Source organism: Anser anser, assembly GCF_964211835.1.
Source record: "Anser anser genome assembly, chromosome: 1".
Lineage (NCBI taxonomy): Eukaryota > Metazoa > Chordata > Aves > Anseriformes > Anatidae > Anser > Anser anser.
Window position 1 is genome coordinate 157,677,495 of NC_139720.1, and position 17,291 is coordinate 157,694,785.

The following is a 17,291-nucleotide window of genomic DNA, read 5'->3' on the forward strand; positions in this document are numbered from 1 at the left end:
AAGTGATCTTAAATCTCTGAGCATTTGTGTGGATTGCTTTCCTTTTTTATGAAGAGTTAGCTGCTCTTTATAGCAAACCATCCAAGAGAAGCTATGGCTAGCTGTGAACTGCAGTTCACAGGCTTTCTTTGACTGATTTATGTTTGATTTCCTCTTGTCTTATTGTCAATAATAAAAGAAGAATGTAGTGACTTCTTAAGTAAGCTTTTTATATGGAGAGAATATGAGCTAGTTTGGAGACTTAATGTGGTTAGAGAGTGCTCTGGTGTTTGCTTTTTATTGAGGTTCACATTCTGTGATCAGTGTGGGTCAGATGTCCTTCTGAAGATCATCTAACTTTAAATGTGCCAGTTCTTTCAGTTATAGAAAGTGATTTCAGTCTGTCACCCCCTGCCAGTATCTGCATCAGGATCTGCAGGATCCCAAAAACATTCCTGGCATGGAGGAACTACAATCGCTTTCAAAGGAAAAACTGCAACAAATGATATACAAAGGAGACATTTTAAAACTTATTTGAAAATATGGATGGTTTTATATGAAGTGTTGGGGATGCAGAACCAACAGCTGCATTACAGTAGGTCTGTAAGAGAAAACGTTTCTAAAAAGGGAAAATATAAGATGTGACGGAAAGCGTTGTTTCAACATAAACTGGGCTTGACTATTCCACATCTAATTATCAAATAAGGCATGCAAATCTAGACTTTACTGCCTAAATCTCTTTTTAGGTAAGATGAGTGTTAACATTTCTACAGGGAGCATCACACAGACCAATTCATCAAGCTTTAAGCAAATTCATCAAACTTCAGGCATTTAAAAATCATAACAGCATGGCTCAGAGAAGTTTTCACATTAAGAACATGAAACTGTGATCCAGCATGAATAATGCAGACATCTAATTTTGGCACAGATGTCCCTAGATTTCTGGTATGGTATGTGGTGGGGAAAGATGGGAGCCAACAAGTACAGCTAGCCCCCAAGATGTGCTCTCCAGGTTGGTTCACCTCTCATGAGAATGGTGTGGTGCACCTTAACCTAGATGGGCAAGTTAGCCATACTGAATGTGGATCGCAAGAAATCCATCACCATCTAATCACCTAAAAGTTAGGTGGATACTTAAAATCGCAGGCAAATGAACCTCTTGGCATTTACAACAGAAAAAAAAAAAAAAGGGTTAGGCTGAGAACTCATCTTTGGGTTTCTGTAGGTATCAAAACTTATGTCTACATACACGTGTGTGAATATGAGCAGAGTACCACTCTCGCCAGATCTGGTCATCATGATGTCATAAAAAATAGAATCATAGAATCACAGAATCATTAAGGTTGGAAAAGATCTCCAAGATTATCTGGTCCAACCATCCCCCTACCACCAATGTCACCCACTGAACCATGTCCCTAAGCACCAGGTCCAACCGTTCCTTGAACACCTCCAGGGACAGAGATGCCACCACTTCCCTGGGCAACCTGTTCCAATGCCTGACTAACAATCTAGCCAACATTAGCCAGAGGCATATTCATCAGTGGTGTGGGGAGAGGTGTTGGGGTCCTACATGTCTTTGGCCAGATGACTAGTTCATTAGATTTCATCTGCTGGGGTTTAGTTGCACAAACATAGACATCTGGTAAAATTTCAGTTGCTCTTGGTTATTCCTCCTCTTCTCTGGTTACCAGCCCTGAAAGGTGAGGCTTTCCCATAGGTCCTGCATCATATCTATAGGCTTGATGGGGAGGTCTTGGATGTCTGGAGCATCTAACATGATATTAGGTACCTTTCTTTAAGTAAGTGTGTTGTGTGTTGAGTGCTGAGTGTCACTTTATCTAAAAGGTGTCCCTTTCGGTGTCCTGCTATCACCCCAGTAAGGTTTGAATATCTCATAGGTCCAGTGTCTTATTTGCCAGCTTCATGAAGATATCTTCATGACAGCATCTCACATAGCAGTAGCTAAGAGTGTTTAGGCAGTTGCAACACTGACTGGATATTGGGTCTCTGTTCAGGCACCTTAACACGGGTGATTTTTTAAAATGCTCTAGCAGGTCTTGCCCCATCTCTAGCAGGTAGTCTCCCGTGTCATATCTGTCTACTCTAGCTTGGGCAACACATTTGACTCCTTATTGTCTGTAAGCTCACTCACAGGCATCTGTATTTAAATGTGCGAATTTACATGTCTGAATGTGAAGCTGAATTCTGCCTTCATTACTGAACTAGTTTACCTACTTCCTCAGGGGCAAAAAAAAATCAGAAAAGCTTATATTGAATGCAAATATCTTTGAATTGGTTTTCCTTCTTTAAAGGACTGGTACAGATATGGAAACATGCAGCCCACGGTGTTTCTTGAGTGGCAGCCTCTGAGAAGCATCCCAGCACATGTTCAGACAGAAGCATTTTGATGTGTGCGAGGTAGGGTTAAGTTGCACTGAATTGGAAGTCTTGCCTTGGGACCACTTTTTGACAGAAGATTTGTTGCAGGCTGGGCAAAGTTGTTGCACACAGCTGCTTTTGCTGCAGTTCTGTAAGTGGAGACACCCTTGTGAATTTAAAGTTTTGTTGCTGCTTCTGCTCTCACTAATGATCTTTATGTGTGCCTGGCCATTACAAGAGCTGTATGCCCATTATAAATGAAAAAAAAGCCACAAACCAAAATCATGCCAACCTGAATCTGTGTCTATTCTTTGCATTCTCCTAGCAAAAGAACAAATAAAAAACCCCCAAACCCAGCATTCTTAGTCCTCTGACTATAGAGAAGCTGAACAATGCTGTTTGTTTTCTGCTGTTTGCTCCTTGTTCAGCTATGTCAGGAGTTTAGTGTAATTTACATTGTTTTCTAAAATATTAATGCTTTGTGTTCCTCTTAGCCTTTCTGCAGTTCTTGCTTGTCTCAGCAGAGACAACAAAAATGTTTTTTGGCACACCATAGCCACAAAGCCTATTTAAAACCATTCTCTCTCCCTCTCCCCCCTCCTTTAATATCAATTTAATGTTCTAGGGTGTTTGCTTCCTTTTTATGTCTAAAAATGGCTGATAAATCTTTCTGACCATTTACATAAAAGCTGTAGCTATCAAAAAACAAAACAAAACAACAAACTAAAACCCCAAAACAAGACCAAAACCACAACACACACACACACACAAAAAAAAAAAAAAAAAAAAAAAGAGGAACATTCTGTTTTTTAAAAGACATCTGCCTTTAAGGGCAATGTTCTCCATATTTTGCCACCACGGCAGCTGTTTGCAGTAGAACTGGAGCATCCCACGCTGGCAGTACTGGAGTTTTTCCAGGGGCCCAGAACTGTAGGCAATACAGCACAAAATCCAGCACAAGCTTACTCAGGCTGAGATGAGGGTAGGCAGTCACAGCTGGTCCAGAACGATAAGTGCAGTGGAAAACTAGCTTGTTTGGCTAACTAGATCACCTCATCTGAATCTGTTTGCTCAGGAGGTAACCCTCAAAGGATGTTTTCAGTATTTTAATAATTTCTTAACCACGTTGGAGCAAAGCTTGAGGAGCCAGAAGGAGGGAATTGTTCATCTGCCATTTTTTTTTTTTAAAGAAGCCACAAAAATAAACTAGAGCCAGCAGTTAAGAATAGACAGTTTTTGCACTTACCAGGAAGTGGTTTATTCACACTTCCACTGGTGGCACTAAATGGTTGTCTTTGCCTACCTGGGTAAAGCACATTCTGCTCATTCTCTTTGCAAGCCTTGCTGGCCCGCAAAGAGTCACTTGCTCAGGGCAGGCGCTGCTCTGGTCAGTGCTTCTTCCCAGCTGAGATTCACCAGGATCTCTGCAAGGGGAGTAGGTGCTCACCCACATGTAGCATGAGGAGAAAAATTCATGCTGGCTGAGACTTGGTCCTTGCTCATTTTGCTGAAATACCATTTACTTTTGTATTTAACACTGAAAATTGCAGTATTTTTTTTTTAAGAGCTCTCTTTAGCTTTTTTAGCTTTTATCTACGTGTTCTTGACATAAGTACCATCTCTCACATAGGTTGGTTAAACCCAGTTGGCTGAGGGTGGTCGGAGCAATTTGATGCCCTTCTCCCAGCCATCAGAGTGGTTGCAGATTTGGGTAGTGTTCTCACTGCAGTGACAATCACTTGGTTTATTCAAGGAATAATATCTGGGATTCAGTGTAGATCCTCCTAAAGCTTGAGTTCCTAAATTCCTGGGAAATTCCCTTAATTTCTGGAAAACATGTATTAGTGAAGAGGTTATCAGCTGTTGTTAAGGATTTATTTGCAGGTAGAAGAGGAGCTACATTTCTAAAGTTTGGTCTTAATGATGGTTTTAGGTTCTAAATGTATTAAAAAAATCTGTCTCTGCATCTGGCAGAAGACAACCATTATTTAAACGTAAAATTATGTTCATTTTTTTTTAATGAATACGGATATGATAGGAATCTCTGCTTGGCATCTCTCTGAAAGGCACTTTGTCTGAAGTATCTTTTTTTTTTTTTTAAAATTGATTTTCCAAAAAAGAGATTCATCCACCTAATGAATGTTTTCCCATTTGCACAGCACCTGGTTTCTACCTGATGTGACCTGATTAAAACCTCTCTTCACAGAGGATCAGCAACATGCCAAGTGCACCCTTCCAGAACGCCATAATGGATCACTCTGTTACTCCATGATTATTTGTGAATTGGAAAACTTCATTTAGCCCCTGCTGGTGTCACTGCAAATTAATCATGGCAACAGTGCGATATCTGGGGACTGCAATAACCACAAGTGACCTTGGTGTAATGTCTCTCTCAGGAGGAAGCCTAGCTTTCATTCTGTGTGATCTCAGGTTTGTAACTTTTTTTTTTTCCTGCAAAAGCAGCATTGGAGGGCAATGCATAAAATGAAATATGAAGCATAACCTGTATCTGGCAATTCAGTTTCTAATTCTTTATACAGTCACAAGTTCTGACCAAAACCCAGCAACAATCTCCTTTCCCAGCAGTAACCAACAACATGTTGTCTTTTCATTTGTAGTACTAATATCTAGGGAAAACAGGAAGTGATTAAATTTCTTCTTTCCTTGCCTTGCCTTGCCTTCCCTTCCTTTTATTTTCTCATGAGCTGCTATCATATTCTCTGGAACTCAAAATGCAACTCTTTTTGTAGCACAAGGTTGCTTGTAACAGACTACACAATGAACAAAAGTAGATATATGCACAGTGGCCAGATATTGCTACCCTTGTTCTTTCAAACTAGTGTTTGCTATCAGATGGTAGTCAATATGGTTATGGAAACATTTATGATTTTTCTTTACGCCACAGTAAATATCTTTGTTCACCAGTCAGGAGGTGATTTTGCATATCAAGCTAATTACATTTTCAATATTATTTCATATACAGGCCATGACATCTTATGGTATCTCTCTGATTCATTACTATTCTCTCCACCTGAAGCATTTATTGAATTCTGTTATTAAGATTATGATTATGCATTTCCTTTGTGAATGCATGCAAAATAGAAAACAAATAGAGGAGCTGTGGTTAGTTCTGCTGAGACTGTGCTTTCAGGTGATGCTGTGAAGCTATGGTTCTGCATCCAGTGGAATGCCTGTGTTAAATTAATCAAGGAGATCATCAGCAGAGGATAGATTTTCTTAACCACTCCGGAACATTAACCTAATGAAAACAATCAGGTTTCCCACATGGTAAATTCTGCAAAAGGAGGATGAAAAGCTTAAAATGAACCTACAAAACTCTCCCCAAAGTTGGAGCTCTTGCTAGTTCCTTTAGCGCACAAGAGAGATGAAAAGTATTTGCTAGATGTGGTACAAACACTATCACTGGCTGTGGGAAGCAGGAGGGATATTAGCAGGTTGGTTTGACTGCTCTTTTGTAGAAAGAGCAGCATATATCTCTTATTAATGTGTGCGTCCTGATGTGACACATGGTACCCAGCTGTGAGGCCTGGAAACTCTGTTTAACCACTGCAGCATGCCAGCCTGGGGTCATAGCTTACAAAGCACACCTATGAGAACAGATATTATAGAGGAAGGTAAAAACACATCTTTATTTCTCTCTTCACGCTGTTCCTTTGTGATGAATGCTGTAACAGCCAGACGCTCCTCTCAGGTGTCTTTGTCAGAGTCCCCAGGGGCTTTCCCTGGATCTGGGACGAAGGAATGGAGCAGCGGCCTGTAAGAGTGCTCCTGCTTTTGGACAGATTTTTTCACGTGCATCTCAAGGTGGGTTCAATGGACTAGCAGCAGCCCATACAGCTCTCTGCTCTGGTCTGTGAAATGAATTATTCTGAGCATTATGCAGTAAGGCATAGTGAAAGGGCATGTATTCACTGCAAGACCTCTCCCTGTAGTGTGTTTCTCATAAAACTGGCGAGGTAGTGGCATGGGTGCCACCCGTCTTTGTATCTGTCCATCCACCCACCTACCCAGCCATCCATGCAAAATGATACTTAACAGGTTTGTGAGTTTTTGTTATGTTCTGTTATTTGTACTGAGTTTTTATATTTTATGTGTTTGTCTAGCTTTTATTTTTTCTTACTGGGTTGTTTTTATTTTTTTAAAATTTTTATTTATTTTTATTTAATTTAAATTATAGCTTCATTTGTATCATTGGGTAAAAGGAAGATAAAGAGGAAGAGGTGTTACTACTCTCTAGAAACAGCACTCACTGGACACTCAAACCCTTCAACTCCTCCTGTCTCCTCAAAGTCACAGGCTACTGCTGCAGACCCAAGACCAGACTGTCCCTATTATACTCCTTGAGTCAATCCTTCTCTCCCTTTCTCTGCAGGGTTAATCAGATCCTCTCCTTTGTCTGCTGATGAATCCACATTAGGACACTTGGAGACACTGCTCACCAGCTAGCACCAGCCTGGCCAAAGCCAGAGACATGCAAACTTCGAAATTAAAACCCTCAGAAAAGTCATCACATAAAAAAGGCAGATGACCTAGTGTTTTTGATAAAGTAACATAAGGTCAAGCCTTCTGCACAAGATAACTATGAGTATTATATTTATTCTCTGCTGGCCATTTTTTTCTCTTTTTCTTTTCTTTTCCCCCCTTTCTTCTCTCTCTCTCTTTCTTTCTTCCTTCATTTCCTTTCCTTTCTTTCTTTTCTTTCTCTCTCTGACTCTCTCTCTCTTTTTTTTTTTTTTTTTCCCCCCACAGCAAATAGCCCTAAGCTTTGCCAGCCAATAGTAAATAGAGCCAAAATTCCAATTTCTGCTTCATCCTAGTATGGTATCCCAAGAGTGCAATTGCTTCACAAGCTGTCAGTCCCAACACAGGGATACTAAATGGAGCTAAAGAGCTCTTTGAAATCTCAGTATAAATTATCTTTCTGGAGCTGAACCAGTGAACATTTTCTGTGTTCACATGCTGGCACGCTGTGCACATTTACAGTTACTCACACTCTAGCTTTAATGGCACCTTGACAATAGGTAATCTCAGCTGCAAACTACGTGTGAACAATTACTTGTTCTCCCCATTTCTATTTTGCTCTTACAAATAGCTTTGTAAAATTCCCTCCATTTTGTGATTGCTTCAGGCCTGATGGGGATTTGGACCAAGTCCGATGAGAAAGGGTCCACCTCACCTTGCCTTGGTATGGCCGTTCCAGCAGTCCTCCTCATTTAACGAACCGGCTGTCACTCGTTCGTCCTTGCAGATTGTGTAGGGGAATGTTGACCAGAACTTTTTAGAGAGCTTTAGTTTTTCTTTAATGTCTGTTACCTGATTAAGAGACAATGAAAGGGAAAACTGGTTAAAACACATCAGCCATATTAGCTATCATTGTAAATAATATGTTGTTTAATTCCATAATAAATGATGGTGGAGGTTAAAAGGACTGATGGTGCTAAAACCTAAACTCCTCTATTTATGAGCAAGGCACAGTGCCTTTGGGTTCAGAGAATACAAATAATCAAATTCACCTTTTTCCACAGGCAAGACATTAATAAAAAGCATGTTACATCTTGCTCTTTCTATTCTCAATTTGTCTAAGGTTTTCTAAATATATATCTTTCTAAGAATTAATATGCCTCGCTGTCTGCTGAATGTCAATTCAGTTAAATAGTGTTCATCAGATAAAATGTCTTGCCCACCAGCTCGGTCATGCCTTAAATAAATATTATACTTAGAACTATATGTGCAGGTTCTAAAAAAATGATGCAGTGCTGGGCTGATGTTCAACTGATTTAAGACACACAGGCTGAATACATTGTAGTACATTTGGATTTTGCTAACAGTGAGAGGTTTATGCATATATAGGCATGCAGAGACTATATCCGTCTTTGCTACTAGATAGAGACAAATATCTGTAGCTGGATACAGACTTCACATTCAAGAAATGCTGGGACAGTATCAGAACAGTTCCTTTATGTTATAAACTCCCTCTTGAACAATAATTTAATTTGGCATGATTCAGGCAGCAAGCAGGAACAAACTGAATTTCCAGCACCAACTTAATACATGCTCTGGCTGAAACGTTATCAGTTCTTGTTTTGCGTTTGGTTTACTAGAGTGGAAAAATCTACAAGAATAGACAGAGAACACAACAAAGGACAGACTACAAAGGATGAATGGTGCCACTGTTGTTCTTATGGAAACAGATGCATTTCACATTAAGTTGTAATAGGATTTAGGGGAGCTTGTTGAATAGCTTTCAAAGGAAATCACTGAGCTTTATTCTTTAAAAAAATGAGAAATAAAAGCCCTCCATTGTTCCATTCTGTTCTGAGATTGGCTTTTAGGTTGTTGAGGTACAATATTGTACTTGGCTATTTATCTCTTTTATCTTTTGTTCTGAAGACATGATAGCTCTCTGAGCAAATGGCCCACACTGCTTTGCAGTGCTTAAACCCTGTAGAGTGTCACTTTATATGCCAGGAGATGGAAACATCCAAGGATGTTATTTCAGAAGCACCACACACATTTTCATCCGTAAGAAATAAGTAGGACAGTATTTGCCTGCGTGAATTGTTGACAGTATTTCTCGCCGTGATAGAAATCTTATAAATCTCCTCCATACCCTCTGCCAAGCCCTCGTTGCTGTGTTTTCATATCACAGACACCAGCAGCATTTGTAAGCCTGTAAAGTCTCAGTAGGAGAGCCCTGACAAGCCAAAAATAAAATTCCAGTTTACAGACTGTGAGCAGGCCTTCATCAGCAGTGGGGATGGTCTCGGGATGCCTGCCCTGCCTGATCTATTTGGTCCATGGGACCAGGGGTTTTGGGCAGCAGGTAGAGAGCAGCCCCTGCTCTTCCCCTTCTGTGCACGCTAAAGATAAAAACCCCAGCGTCACTGGTGGTACAGCTGAACAGCACATGCCACTTGGATAAACTGCCTGGGGTTCACAGAGAGCTGTGTAAACTTCTGCTAGGCTGTGTAGTGGGTTTATGTGGCAAGGTTTTGGTAGCAGAGGGGTCACAGGGGTGGCTTCTGTGAGAAGAATCCAGAAACTGCCCCATGTTAGATAAGGGCCCCAGTGCTGACCAGAGCCGAGCCAACAAGCGATGTTGTTTGCGCCTCTGTGAGAGCATATTTAAGAAAGGGGAAAAAAAATGCTGCTACACACAGCAGCTGGGAGAGCGAGGAGTGAGGAACAGCCCTGCAGCCCCCAAGGTCAGTGCAGCAGGAGGGCAGGAGGTGCTCCAGGCAGGCAGCAGCAGTTCCCCTGCGGCCTGTGGAGAGGCCCCTGGTGGAGCAGGCTGTCCCCCTGCAGCCCATGGGTCCCACACGGAGCAGATCTCCACGCTGCAGCCCGTGGAGGAGCCCCCGGTGGAGCAGGTGGATGTGGCCTGGAGGAGGCTGCGGCCCATGGAGAGCCCCCGCAGGAGCAGGCCCCGGGCCGGAGCTGCAGCCCGTGGAGAGGAGCCCACGCAGGAGCAGGGGTCTGGGGGGAGCTGCCGCCCGTGGGGGACCCGTGCTGGAGCAGTTTGCTCCTGGGGGATGGACCCCGTGGTACGGAGCCGTGTGGGAGCAGTTCTTGAAGAGCTGCTGCCTGTGGGCAGCCCCCGCAGGCTCAGTTCGGGCAGGACGGCATCCCGTGGGAGGGACCCCACGTGGAGCAGGGGCAGGGAGGGACCGAGAAGGAGCGGCTGAGGTGGAGCTCGGCCGCCCACCCGAGTAAAACCACCATAGGCCAGTAAATCAGATAGAGAAATCCTACTGAAACTGCTGGCAGTGTAGGGAAAAGGTCATGTAGGGAGGGTTTGTAGGTCCATCCGTATAATCTTGGGTAATAAGACATGCAAGGCAACAGATTTTCTCATTTATTACCTCTCCTGAATAACCATTTACAAAAGCAAACTGATAGATATTGGTGGTGAGTAATTAGTTTTCAGAGCAGTAACTTCATGGCTATCTGGAAGTTATTTCAAGTTATTCAAACCTTGGATGTTAAGAGCTATATTCAGATTCTTACTGTAACCAAATTAGATCTGGCATTCTAGAACTACAGACTTATATTCTGAACCACACGTGAGTCAACACCCATTGGAAAGTGATTTTCCCCAGCTCCTGTAATTTGGAGTACAAACCTCATATTTTCAGACAATTCAATAAAAGATTAAGAGAGGTTCTTACTGTTCACAGGCTCTCTAGAAATACGCTCTGAAAATTAAAACAAGGACTTCCAATCCCCAATGACTTTCAAAGATATTAAATAATGTTGGCATGCTCGTTATGTATACTGCGTATAGACAACACATTATTAAATTTCCTAACAATAAATATATATATATATATATATTTGCATTGTAGAAGTACATCTGCTAAAGAAAATCTTACTTTACCAACAGGTTTTGGTAAAAGACAGCTGAATAAATCTCCCAAGTATCCCTGTGAGGTGTCATTCCCATTTTAGAGCCTGGGGAGAGGGAGACATTTACATGACTCACAAAAGGCAGCAATAGCAAAAATGATTACAGCTTAGAGAGAGGTTACCATTTGCAGATCTCTCTAGATGACACTAGATGTCCAGGAGCGCAATGAGGCAATGACTTTGAAGTATTTCTAATGTAATTTTAAATGCAGAATAGAATTGGGTGCTGCAACAACTGCAATGATATGTAAAACTTTTGCCTGTGGGTTTCAGTACCTTCAGTTTTGGGATCTCCTCAAGCATAGCCTCAGAAAGTCTCTTATTAGTCCCCAAAGTTACATGTGTCCCACTGTACATTGTTTTGATCACTGCCAGCATATAAAAAACAGGCAATAGATGTACAGTCCCTTGAAAATGAGGTAAAAGCCACTAAGGGTTCAGTTAACATTGCTTGCTTGTGATTTATGAAGTCAGACTACTGCATCCCCTAGTGATCTGTGGCCATGTAAATGATTCCTTGGTATTTCCCGTGCTTTGAATTAAAGATTAACTTTCAAGCTTAGTTAGATTTCTGTGGAAACATTTAAACACAAGAAGTCTGCGATTTTGATATTTTACATATTTCCTTCCCACTTTCTCTGGCAGACATTTACTTGAATTAAGACAGCTGGATCTCCTTGGTCTCAGTTAGTGTGACTGTTCCTGGCTGTCTCCCTGATGCCGCCCTGCCATTATTTTGAATTATTCTTCAGCTACTTTGAAGGTACTAAATTTATTTTGAGTTGCAATACTTTCGTAAGAAAAAAAGATATATCAAGAGCTGTGCAAAGAGTTACATTTTTTTTCTTTTTACCTGGGGATACATAGAAATGGATATTAAAATAGCCAGGCTTTTATCTACAATTGCTATCAGAAGGAAGATGTTACTCTATAGGTAAGAAAAGTTACAAATTTGCATCATTTCCAAAGAGAAATTCATGTCCAGAGTCATGAAAATGGTATAGTTACACGCCCTACAATGAGAAATACAGTTAATTTCGTACTCCTGCCACTGACTTTCTCTGATCAGGGCAGTTACTTAAGCTGTACAATTCCTCAGCAGAACTTAACACCACCACCTATGAGCTCACTTCCAATCCTGCCAGCACAGGCTCAATTTTAAGCAGGTAAATAAAGCAGACCAACTTTTTTGTCTTCTTTACTCACCTTGGACTCCAGAGGAAGGAGGTGAGCTAAAAAGCAAGCCCATAGCAAGCCCATCATTTTGGCGGTATCAGACCTTAGAATTCCTTGTTTTAGCTCAGGACATCTGGATAAATTGAAAAACTCACCAGGATAATTCAGAAATGCATCTAAAATATCATGCAAAACTAAAAGTGAAATGATGATTTTTCATAAAGCAGGAAAGATCCAAAAAAGACTGTTGCTTGTGAAGCCAGCAGCTAATTTCCCATAGAATCTGCTTTGGTTTAATTTCTGATGGAGACATACTTCCTTGGCAGGGGGATAACATGTGTCCAGAAGCAATGTGGGCCAAAAAGCAAATTTTAAAGGTGATGCCCCCAAATATATATATATTTAAAGTAATTTCTGTTATTTCTTCCTCCTTCCCCCACAGGAAGTCCATCTCAGAGTCCTTCCAGTTTATTATCCCCCCAACATAATCCCTACTCTCACAGATAGTCAGAGGAATCTTACAAGAAGCAAAAACAGTGTTCAAAGATGCTGGAATGTGTCCAGAACTGACCCTGGTTCAATGCAATAGATGAAATACAAGAGTCTTGCTGATATTAAGTACAAATGGCTATTAGCATTCTTTTTTCCTTCTTACTGACACTTTTACATCACGCTTTTTTGGTTTATTCTGCAAGTTCTGGCAGATTTTCTTTTTGAAATGCAAGCAGGATATGCAGCTTGCCTTTCTGCTGATACCTTCTCCCTGGGGATGCTCAGAAACATCTCAATGCAAAATCTCGATGAAGGTTAAGCCTTTATGCCTTGGAAAGAAGTACAAATGTTTCTTGCTACTCACTGGACACTGCTTCTCTGATGGACTAGGGTGCCACTCTGTGTGGCACACTGTGGGCTGGCATGTGGCAGCGCAGCCTCTCGGATGTTTCAAGTGGATGTTTCTGATGAGGCGCTGTGGCTTCACAGACTTGAATTCACAGACAACATTTAACTAATCCCTTTTCTTCATGCTACGTTATTTCCAGGTGAACAGCCAGAGTGCTTTCCGCTGCCTGCTGCTTGTTTTCCCCTAGACTTGTCTAATGTCTCCAGCCAGCCACCCAGCACCCTTGCAGCCTTTATGAATAATGATGCGGAGCTTTTATAATGATGGGCAGCTTGATAACAGATTTATGGATATGGAGCTTGACAGCCTGAGCTGTGTGTGGGATTGTGAAGAACATACCTTTTGTCACGGACATGGCAGGGTAGCAAGAACAAGCAGATCATTATGATCTGATTTGTGTTATGCCGTACCAGCAGAAAACTGCCCAGGACTTTTATACATCGATCAGTATTTATGTCCATTAGGGATTTCATCTGAAAGCATTCTCAGACTAATGGCCAACAATTTGTTTAAAAGGACTCAGTCAGCAGGCTTAAAACACATATTATGTACTGTCTGCAACTGGTTGTTATGTTTATGTCTCTCGTACATGTGGGTGTGACGGTGCAAGAATTACCTGTCACAAGCAGGTAAGTACAGGACAGCTGGATATCTTAATTGACACGCAGCTTTCCCTGTAAACGGGGCTTAATTAAAAACAGTTAACTCAGACCCCTAAGTTTTAAGAGCTGTCCCTCAAGAAAGACACGTCTTCTGTATGTCCTTCGTTACATCCGCCAGCTTCCTATAGATGTCTCGGAGGCATAAGGCACTTATGTATAAAGGCAGTTGAACTTGGCTCCCTCAGTCACACCTAGGTGCCTGAATTTAAAGAGGATCTCTCTCTCACAGGGTTTTTCAGGCACCTGCATTTCTCCACTGACTAGGCACAAGGAGATTAGGTGCATATTTTTGTCTGGAACAGCTCATTAAGCGCCCAAAGTTTCAATGCCCATTGGGTGCCTCGGCGAGGACGACCCACTTTGACTTGGAGCAAGCGAAGCGGAACGGATTTGCTCTATGCGGAGATTATTTTTTTTCATACATTATGCATTTCCCCATTACCTCACAAAAGCAAATTGAAATTCAAGTAGCTGCTGAACCCTGCACTTCGTGGCAGTGATTTTTCAGAAGTGAAGCGGGTGGGGTCGGCAGGACCTGGAGATGGCGGTGTTGCTCAGCTTTCTGCTGCTGCCAGACCCTCCTGCTCCCTGCACGTTATTTTCCAGAGAGTGAGGCCGTGGATTGTTCCGCTGCATATAAAACTGACAACCCTGTTATTTTATACTCGAAAGTGACAGGCTGTTATTTTAATGAGGTCTGCCAGTGCCAAGGTTAACCAAAGCTTTATTTCCCTACAAAATGTTAAGGCTGCGGTTCTAAAAAGGGGGCTGTGAAATTTTACGGTTATTGATACTTTCTCAGCACATACAAGTTCTGAGAATTTCGCCCGGGCCTTCTTGCGCAACAAACGCTGTTTTGTTTTTCTGCTTCTCCTTTTTTATAAATTTGACTTTGCGGCTTAAAATGATCCAGAGCTCTCCCAATAACTGCCTGCTCATGATTCATGTTTCTGCTTAGAAAAGCAGATGACAGCTCTTCTAATCAAGAACTAACGCTGAATCCCAGTTATAAAGCACAAATGGGCGCTTGGGTAATTTGTGAAATAAAACAAATGAGCTAGGCGACTTTCCAAAGCAAGACGTTTCTCACCAGAGTATTTTAAAGTGAAATGAAAGAATTTTTTTTTTTGCCCTTATCTCTAAGGGCTGCTCACGTCTTTGACAAGAAAAAGTTAAAGCCTTTAATAAAAGTAAGTGAAGAATTACCACTGGTCCTTCTGAATTCTCAGAATATCAGGCATATAACTTCAGACTGCTGGGGTGGAATCAGCTCCTGTTTGACTTCTCCTATGCTTATATCTCTACATTCACAGTATAATCCACACCAACACAGGGACTGACTCAGTTGCCCCCACTTAAGTCTCTAGTACCTTCCCAGATGCTCAGGGTATCCCACCTAGCCTGCAGTGACCAGTGCAAGTCTCCTACAGGTTGTGAGATGTATGTGAATGCTCCGTGTGCTGCTCTGGATGTTTCATTCAGCTTTGATCTGGAACAGGTGTTTTAAAGCAATCCAGGTTGCCCATTGCATGTGTTTTAAGGAAAACAGTTTAGAGGTCTGCACAAATGCTGATATGTGCTTGCAGAAATCTCCTCGTCATTTGTGGCTTGGTGATGTTTGTGCCACAACACCGTGTGTTTGCCAGCTCCAGGGTCACGTGCCATGGCCCAGACATGGACCGTCACCTCCCAGAGCTGATGGCCCTTTGCTCAAAAATAATATGACCAGAGTGAGTGTGTGCCTTGTAGCATTGCCACTTTTTTGTCTTAACCCTAACCTGGAAAGCCTACCTCCTGCAGTCTCCACAGGTCTGTAGAGAGCTTAATGCTGCCTCACATCACCAAATGGAGCCTATATATATGTATTTGACATTATTGCTTACAGGAAAGCAGAGCCTGACACCAAATTCTTCCCACATTCAGCATTCATTTTGGCTGGGGTGAGAAGAGAGGGAGGAATCTTTCAAGCGGTGGAGCACCCTGGGCTAAACTTCTACTCCTTTCCAGAAATGTCACCAATGACCCCGGCTCTTGGCTTGTTTTGCACTTCCACCTCCTTTAGTAGGTATGTCAGGCCAAGTTCACTACACGTCACCCCCATAAGTAAAAACACTGCTTTTAGAAAGTGGGAGCTACTGTAAACTTCAGTGCTCTGTCAAGGAAACCTGTAGGAACTTGCAGCAGCTTTTGCCTTTCCTGTAATACCTGTGAGCAGTGCTAAAAAAGCTGGTCCCTGAATTTGATTCAAGCAAATCCAAGGCATTCAGAGGAATCAGCTTTTTATTGCAGATAAGTACAAAAGCAGTACCAGAAATATGCTGGAATCTTAAAGATAAAATGCCAGAGGCTTTTCTGTGGCAAGGCCTAGCAGTTAAGCACTGATATTTTTCTCAGCAGTCCTTTATCATTCCAAGCAAAAATGTTAATAGCTAATGTAAACAATTACTGATAGAGTTTTTCAAGCTTATGCTGGCTTTCATTTGTCTTGGAAATATTCATTCAGTACCAGTTGTAAAGTGGCTGTTTCTTCTCTTAAATCTCAAGGGTTTACAGGAACTACATGTGTTATAACAGACAAGGAGTTCAAGCCTCCCAAGAGCTGTGAGAAGCATACGATTTCTAAGGGCAGCAAGAGCTATGATACATCCTTTCATATCACAGCAAGAAGGATAATTGTACTTCATAGCTGAAGTAGCCTTACATTTAACTTCATTTTTTTTCTAGTGGTTGCTTCTTGACATAGCTCTGTTGCCTTCAAAACTGAAGAAGATTTCAGTGGACACTTGATGTGTTGAAAAAGCTCAGGATTCGGAAATAAGATGATGGCTAGCCTGGCAGAAGCTTCGGAGCTTCTGACCTTCCCCTCCTTCAGCCCCAGGAAGCTCATCCAGCTGTTTACCCAGAGACTGAGAGATGGAGAAAAGGCTGTGCTAGGGTGACCAAAATGACACAAAGCAAAAAAAAAAACAACACGTAAGGCCAGAGTATGCAGGTGAGAGTTTTGCTGAAGAATCTGCTTTAAGATTTTGAAATTATTGTACAGCATTGTAAAACATCAGACATGTCTTCTGTATGACACCAAGAACAGCACAATCTTGCCTATGGACTTCAGGGATCTTTCGTCACTGTCTGTTTTTTCAGAGCCCGACTACTTTTTGGTGGAGTTTAGGTGCAAAACCACCTGCTCTTCCATGACTGGCATTCTTAGGCTGCAAAGTGATTAATTCGTTAGTACAACCCTTCTCTTGACTTGTTAAACCCTGGTTTTAAGGTCAGTAGAAATGCTCAGAGCCCTTCTCAGGCAGCGCGGGGCTGGCAGGGCTGCACGGGGCTGGCAGGGCTGCACATCCTCAGAGGGATCTGGGTTGCTGTCACCCCTCTTGGGGTGAAATTTTGCAGGCTCATCAGTAGATGTCCGTCTCCTCTCCACGTTAAAAAGGGAAAGAAAAAAGGGAGGGGAAAGGGGCGATCCACTGAGGGTGATGCAAATCCCCGTGAGCTCGGGGGCGGTGTCATCTTGGTGTGAGTGACAGGACCAGCCCTAGCTGCAAGCAGTAAAAAATTAGACTTGGCAAGATGCGTTTTTCCACCATTGTAACCTGTAATAATGTTTTATCAGAACACCCCAAATTGGTTTGCATGCTACCGCTGCTTCTTCCAATGTTATGCTTGCATTTCAGCCAGAATTAAAGCTCCGTAAGTTTTCCTCCCCTGGTAGTTCTGGCTGTCCATCATTCAGCTCAGCTGAAACCACTGATTGATTTCAA

General features: G+C 42.1%; 1 protein-coding gene across 2 annotated transcripts in view; it reads right to left on the minus strand.

Moving 5' to 3' along the window:
• Positions 1 to 17,291, minus strand: part of GPC6 (glypican 6) — an 823,519-nt gene that overhangs the window by 16,791 nt on the left and 789,437 nt on the right. For both annotated transcript variants that reach the window (XM_083814533.1, XM_083814534.1), the window contains one exon: positions 7,556 to 7,692. In XM_083814533.1, the coding sequence (XP_083670659.1) occupies positions 7,556 to 7,692 (137 nt within the window). The remainder of the gene's footprint in view (positions 1 to 7,555; positions 7,693 to 17,291) is intronic.